This window comes from Oryctolagus cuniculus, chromosome 17, assembly GCF_964237555.1.
Source record: "Oryctolagus cuniculus chromosome 17, mOryCun1.1, whole genome shotgun sequence".
In the NCBI taxonomy this organism is placed as follows: Eukaryota; Metazoa; Chordata; class Mammalia; order Lagomorpha; family Leporidae; genus Oryctolagus; species Oryctolagus cuniculus.
This window is the reverse complement of record NC_091448.1, coordinates 62,261,481-62,267,733: the sequence shown is the minus strand read 5'-3', so window position 1 is coordinate 62,267,733 and position 6,253 is coordinate 62,261,481. Positions and strand designations below refer to the sequence as shown.

Genomic DNA, 6,253 nt, shown 5'->3' with positions numbered 1-6,253 from the left:
GGGGGCCTTGCGCTCTGGGGGCCTCGCACTCTGCGTCCGCGCACAAGGGGTCCCCGGCGGTCTCCGTGCGGAGCCGGGGCGGCCCCACCTTCCTCACCCTACCAAGGTGGTGGCCGGCAGCGAGTGACCACGCGCGCACGTGCGGCTCGAAGCACGCAGCAGGTGCTTGGTGCGTGGCAGGTGGTTCTCATTAAGGCCCGCATGCAAACCACCCTTCCCAGGGGCGCTGCCTACGTCCCCATTGTACGGCACGGGAAACTGAGGCCCAGGCGGACAGAGGGCAGGCCCAGGGACGCACGGGGCCGGCGGCACACCCCCTACCCCGCGCGCAGACAGGTGCTAAGGCGCTCCCGCAAAGGTGACTTAGGGGTCGGCGTGCAGGCCTTTGGACCAGGTGCTACCACCCGTCTGCCCGGCCAGAGGAAGGAAACTGGGGCCCAGCCAGCTTCCTCCACGCGGGAGGCTCACATCACACACGCACACGCGCACGCATCCCCCGCGCCTCTGTGGGCTCCAAGCAGGCACCACGCAAACGTTGCGGGCCCAATAATGCAGCCCTGCGCCTTTAAATCCGGAGTGCCCCCGGAAAGCCCCGCCTCCGAGGGAGCGCGCAGGGCGGAGAAGGGGCGTGGCAGGCCCCTCATTGGCCGAACCTCGCAGTGTTTTGGAACGCCCCTGAAGAAGCCGAGCGCTCCGATTGGAGCTAGGGCCTGCTCGTCTGCCTACGCCAGCGCCTCGGCCTTCGGGGCCCGGGTCCTTCACGTTCCATCCGCAGGCGGGTTCCGGCGCCGGGTCCCGGCGGGCCCGCTGCGTGGTCCGGTCGGTGTGTGGACGCCGCGACGCAGGTACGGCTGGGAGCCCGGCGGGGCCTCCCCGACAACCCGCATCCCGGGTCCCCCAGCCCTAGGTGTGGCGCACGTCCGGGGGCGGGGCCCGGGAGGATTCCTGTGAGCCCCGAGTTCGAGTCCCGGCCCTGCCGTTCCCGGCTCGGGTGCTTGACTGGGTTTCCCAAGGCCTCCGTTGTCCTCGCCTGTGAACCGGCCCACCGAGGGACTGCCGCGCCGGCCTGGTAAGCCCGGGCCCAGCGCCGGCGGCTTGCGGGTTATTTTTAACTGCTCGGTTCCTGCGCGCCCCCCACCCCTTAGGTGGCACGGAGCCCTCGCTGGGGCAGGTGCGCGTGCGCTGGAGGGGTGGGCATTTCAAGTGCTTTACGCACTTGGCAGCGTGGAGGCCTGGGGGCCGATGGCAGCGCTGGTCCGTGGCCGGGGCCGCGGGGGTCAGCCGGCTGGCCCGTGACCTCCCCCAGGACGCCGGAGCCCCGTCTTATTTTTAGTCTGGCGCTAAGAGGCAGGTGTCCCGGGCTGAGTCACACAGAGCTTCGGGCTCCAGCTGCCCCGGGCAGTGGGGGGGCAGGGCACCCAGGGCGCAGCAGGAGGGCGGGCCGTGACCTCGCCGTCCAACGCTGAGGCTCCCGGGTGCCCTTGGCCACCCGTCCCCTGCACCCTCAGGGCCCGAGGTCAGGGTGGGCGTGGGCCTTCTCTGCCTCCACTCGGGCACTGCTCACCTCCTACCAGCTGGGCTGTGGCTCCAGGCCTGCATCTGGCTTAGCATCCTGCAGCCAACCCCCACCCCCCGACCCCGCCCCGACCTCTTGAGGAGCCGGCCACAGCCAGGAGGCCCTGCCCCCCCATCCCCTACCCTGACCTTGTGCTGAGCCGGCCACAGCCAGGGGGCCCTCTCTTTGGGGTCTTCATCTTTGGAGTTCCCTGCTCAATGCCCTTCTACATGATGGCTCCTGGCAGCCCGGACCCTCTGCCAGGGGCCTCCGTGTGAGCCCCCTTTGCCAGGGGCTGGGTTATTGGCCGGTTTGGGGAGGGGTCGTGGCTGCTCCCCCGGCTCCGTGCAGGAAGCCCTGCTAGCAGCCCCTGACTCACGAGGAATCTTCCAGAAGCTCCTCCTTGTGGACCCCAGAGCCCCTGTGCCTGCCCAGCCAGGTGCCCTCCCCGCCCCACCCCCACCCCGCAGCTACCCCGCGCCCCCGGCTCCCCTGCAGGTGGACCATGGCGGAGTTCTCCCAGAAGCGGGGGAAGCGGCGTGGCGGCGAGGGCCTGGGCGGCGCCGTGGACTTCCTCCTGGCCAACGCCCGCCTGGTGCTGGGTGTGGGCGGCGCGGCTGTGCTGGGCATTGCCACACTGGCCGTGAAGCGGGTAAGGCCGGGCTGGCGGGGGCTGGGGCTTGGTCATGGCTGCCGGCCGCCAGGTGCCCTGCTCAGCGCCGCTCTGCCCGCAGCTCATCGACAGGGCCACCGGCCCCCGGGACGAGGATGACGCCAAGGGGGACGGCTGGACGGAGCTGAGCCTGCTCAAGGCCACGCCGCACCAGCAGCCCCGGCCCCCACCTGCCGCCCTCAGCCTGCCCGAGCCACGCCGGCCCCCTGCCCCCTCCACGCCAGGTGAGCCGGAGCCTGCGCCCGGGTCCCTGCTCAGGCTGTTGGAGCTGTGTGGCCAGGGTGCTGGGATGCGGTCGGGTTCCCGCAGTGCATTGTGGGCTGCTCTGACGTGTCCCCCTTGCCTCTGCAGAGGGGCCCGCGGACGCCGGTCCCCAGCCGCCGCCTCTGCTCAGCCCCCCGGCCCCGCTGTGCCTGACCTTCCAGGAGAAGCTGCTGGCATTCGAGCAGGCCCACGTGGCCATCCCCGAGGCCCAGGTGGCCTTGGCCAAGCAGCTGGCCGGCGACATCGCCCTGGAGCTGCAGGCCTACCTGCGGAACAAGTTTCCCGAGCTGCCCTTTGGGGCCCTCGTGCCCGGCGGGCCGCTCTACGACGGGCTGCAGGCCGGGGCCGCCGACCAGGACCACGTGCGCCTCTCGGTGCCGCTGGCGCTGGAGCCGGGCCTCTGGAGCCTGGTGCCCGGCGTGGACACCGTGGCCAGGGACCCTCGCTGCTGGGCCGTGCGCAGGACTCAGCTGGAGTTCCGCCCCCGCGGCAGCAGCCCCTGGGACCGCTTCCTGGTGGGCGGCTACCTGTCCTCCCGCCTCCTGCTGGGTCTGCTGCGCAAGGCGCTCACCGCCTCCGTCAACTGGCCGGCCATCAGCGGGCTGCTCGGGTGCCTGATCCGGCCCAGCGTGGCCTCGGAGGAGCTGCTGCTGGAGGTGCGGCACGAACGCCTGGAGCTCACCGTGGCTGTGCTCCTGGCCGTCGCCGGGGCCGGCACGGGCGCCGACTGCCAGCTCCTGGCCTGGCCCCTGGAGGGGCTGGCTGGGAACCTCTGGCTGCACGACCTGTACCCCAAGGAGGCTGCCCGACTGCGGGCCCTGGATGAGCAGGACGCCGGCAGCCGGCGGCGGCTGCTGCTGCTGCTATGTGGCGTCTGCCGTGGCCACCCCGCCCTGGCCCGCCTGGGCCGGGGGCCCCTGACGCAGGTGGTCCTGCGGGCGGGGGAGCAGGACGTGGACTGGACCGAGGCGGCCCTGGGGGAGCGCTTCCTGCAGGCCCTGGAGCTGCTGCTCCAGAGCCTGGAGCAGGCCAGCCTGCCCTGCCACTTCAACCCCGCTGTGGACCTGCTGGCCGGCCTGCGGGACCAGGACATCGACGACGCGGGCTACGCCCTGTACTGCGGCCTGCAGGCACCCGAGGCGCTGCTGTAGGCCCGGGAGGGCCCCTGGCACCGCGCCCGCCTCCCGTCCCGTGGTCACGTGGGCTTTGGAGTGGATTTGTTTGTGCTTGCTTGCAGCCAGAACAGTAGAGGGTGCTCCGCTGAGCAGGCCTGGCCTGTGGCCGTCTGGATCCTTGAGCCCCAGGGGCTTGAGTCGCTGGCACCCAAATGTGCCTGGGCCTTTCAGGGCCAGCCGAGGACCTTGACCTTGGGCCCTGACCGTCATCACCAGCAAGGAGCCCTCTGCCGTCCTGGCCGGGGGCTGCCCGCTCCGCTTCCTGCTGAGTGTGATTGAGGCTTTCCTGGGCGCCCCCTGGTGGCTGAGCCGTTGAAGTGTGTGGCATTTTCTGCAGGGACGCCGCGGGCTCGGTTTTCTCGCTGAGCCCCCTGCAGCCCTGGCGCTGGCGCTGCCTGATGCACTACCCGACCCTACCTCAGGGAAAGCCCCTTCCTTCCGCCAGGGGGGTGCTGCGGGGCCCTGCTGGAGCCGGGGGGGGGCATGCCCCGCCCCCGCCGTGGGGCCCCGAACCAGCCACCCTCAGCCGAGCTGTGTGCCGTGAGTCTGAAGATGGCCGGGGTGTGGTGGGGGCTGGAGGGGGCATCTGCCCTCCCAGGACCCCTCCTGCTGCCGCCGGTAGCCTTCCTGCTGAGCAAAGCTATGCCTTGAAGAATGTGAACAATAAAAGGAGAAATTGTTGTATACGTGGTTTGCCGCGTGGGGGTGGGGCCAGGCGCTTTCCTAAGAGGCAGGAGGGTAGGATTTAGTGATTTATTGGCTTATAATTTATGTATCTGCTGGTTCACTCCCCAGATGCCTGCAACAGCTGGGGCCAGGAGGCAGGAACTCCATCCGGGTCTCGCTGTGGGTGGCAGGGACCCAAGCGTCTGGCTAAGGAAGCTGCATCGGAAGTGGAGGTGGGGCTTGAGCCTGGGACTAGGGGCCGGCTGCTGAACTGGCTGGCGTACCACTCACAGAAGCCTTAGCTCTCGCCCTCCGAGGCAGGAATAGGTTCACACGCTGCTTTGTGGCTGTCGGCTCCTGGGGGTATGGGGGGTCCCCAGTGTCTATGGGAGCACCAGGCCCAGCCCCGTGGGACCCTCTCAGGGCCCCCTCCTGTTGCTGGCACGGCAGGGGAAGGTCTGGGTCATAGGAGCGGGCGCCAGGGCCTGCTGTACCAACGTCCTGCTTCTGTCCAGAAGGGACTGTGGGGGAGGGGGAAGTGTGTGGTGGTTGGGTCACGTGGGATGGCTGTGCCTACCTCCAGTGCAGGGTGATGGGTGGATTTGGCCTTGGCCAGGAGACCGGCTTAGTTGGGAGGTCAGTTCCAATCACTTGGTTCAGCTTCGGGCAGTTTTTCTGGGGGCAAAGGGCAGCGGGGCGAGTGCAGGAGCAGTGTGGGGACAGAGCCTGTGCCCGTCTTCTCTGTCAACTGGGAACTACTACCACTTCCTGTGCGGGCGCTGGAGTGGGCACAGGGGCAGCTGCCCCACAGCCTTGGCTTCTGCCGCCTCCCTCCCGCCCGCCACCAGAGCCAGCTCCATCTTTCTTGGATTTATTTGAGAGGCAGAGTTAGAATGAGGGAGGCGGATCTTCCGTCCACTGGTTTACCCCCCAAACAGGCCACCAGTGGCCTGGCCCAGAAGCCACGTGGGCGGCCATGTTCACCTGCTGCTGCTGTCCAGGGGCATTAGCCGGAAGCCAGGTTGGAAGTGGGACCCTGCATTCATTATGGGATGCTGGCGTCGCAGGCAGTGGCTTCACCTGCTGCACCACAACGCCGGCCCCGTCACCTTGCACTCAACACAGGCGCGAGGCGGGCTGCTCAGCTGCACAATCCCGCATGCACCTGCCTGGGCATCCTAACACCCGGGTTCCCCAGGTGACCCCTGGAGCAGGCGAGCAGTTAGAAAGCGGCCACCCCCAGGTCCCTGCCCTCATACAGCTCAGGAAGTGGTCTGGGCACCCACTGGCTCACCGTGGGCCTTTGGAGGGAGCTCAGCTGCAGGCCCATCCCTCAGGTGGGGCCCTCGGGTGCCCCTGGAGCAGCCGTGCGGTTCAGCTCCCAGCTGCGCTGTCAGAAATCCAGCCTTGGGAGAGTCCGTGCGAGCAGCTTCTGCACTGGGCTGGCCCCTGGGGTGAAGGGAAAGCAAGCAGCAGGCAGGTCCTGAAGGTCTCACTCCTGCATCCTACGGGGGAGTGCCCGGGTCCAAATCCCTGCTGCGCAGCCGACTCTGGCTTCCTGCTAATGCACCCTTGAGGAGGCAGCAGGTGGTGGCTCAAATACTTGGGGGAAACCTGGATTAAACAGTTAACAAACAGCAAACGAGCCTCCAAGGAGGGAGGCTGGGTGGCAGGAAGCCGGGGCGGCTGGGTCTGGGAAGCGACGTCCACCTGCTGTCACTGGGCTGCATTTTCCACGTTGAGCCGTCCCCATCCTATCACCAGCAGCGCATGGGCGTGGCTCACCCCGAGTGCCATCTCAACGCCAGGCAGAGTGCAGACCCCAGGGCTGGCAGGGTTCCAGGCAGGGGCGGCCTGGCGGCTGCTCCACGCCTTTCCCGTTTCTGTAACAGGGGGCCTTCAGCCTGGTACCTCGTGTCT

At 68.7% G+C, this 6,253-nt stretch overlaps 1 protein-coding gene across 2 annotated transcripts; it reads left to right on the top strand.

Annotated features, from left to right (window-relative positions):
* The first annotated feature begins 689 nt into the window (after positions 1–689).
* On the top strand, positions 690–4,351 carry MIEF2 (mitochondrial elongation factor 2). 2 transcript variants are annotated; one of them, XM_070061559.1, is made up of 4 exons: positions 690–845; positions 2,054–2,207; positions 2,290–2,452; positions 2,580–4,351. In XM_070061559.1, exons 2-4 carry the CDS (start codon positions 2,061–2,063, stop codon positions 3,641–3,643), a joined length of 1,374 nt encoding a protein of 457 aa, XP_069917660.1. In that variant the 5' UTR covers positions 690–845; positions 2,054–2,060; the 3' UTR covers positions 3,644–4,351. The 2 variants fall into 2 exon arrangements, with proteins under 2 accessions (XP_069917660.1, XP_069917661.1); XM_070061560.1 differs by having other exon boundaries at positions 734–1,069.
* Positions 4,352–6,253: the final 1,902 nt, after the last annotated feature.

Bases quoted from the DNA above. Each gene is read 5' to 3' on its own strand.
- MIEF2 (XM_070061559.1), top strand. From the start codon at position 2,061: ATGGCGGAGTTCTCCCAGAAGCGGGGGAAGCGGCGTGGCGGCGAGGGC. The intron at 2,208-2,289 runs GTAAGGCCGGGC...CTCTGCCCGCAG, and splicing joins CCACACTGGCCGTGAAGCGG to CTCATCGACAGGGCCACCGG. The intron at 2,453-2,579 runs GTGAGCCGGAGC...TTGCCTCTGCAG, and splicing joins CCCTGCCCCCTCCACGCCAG to AGGGGCCCGCGGACGCCGGT.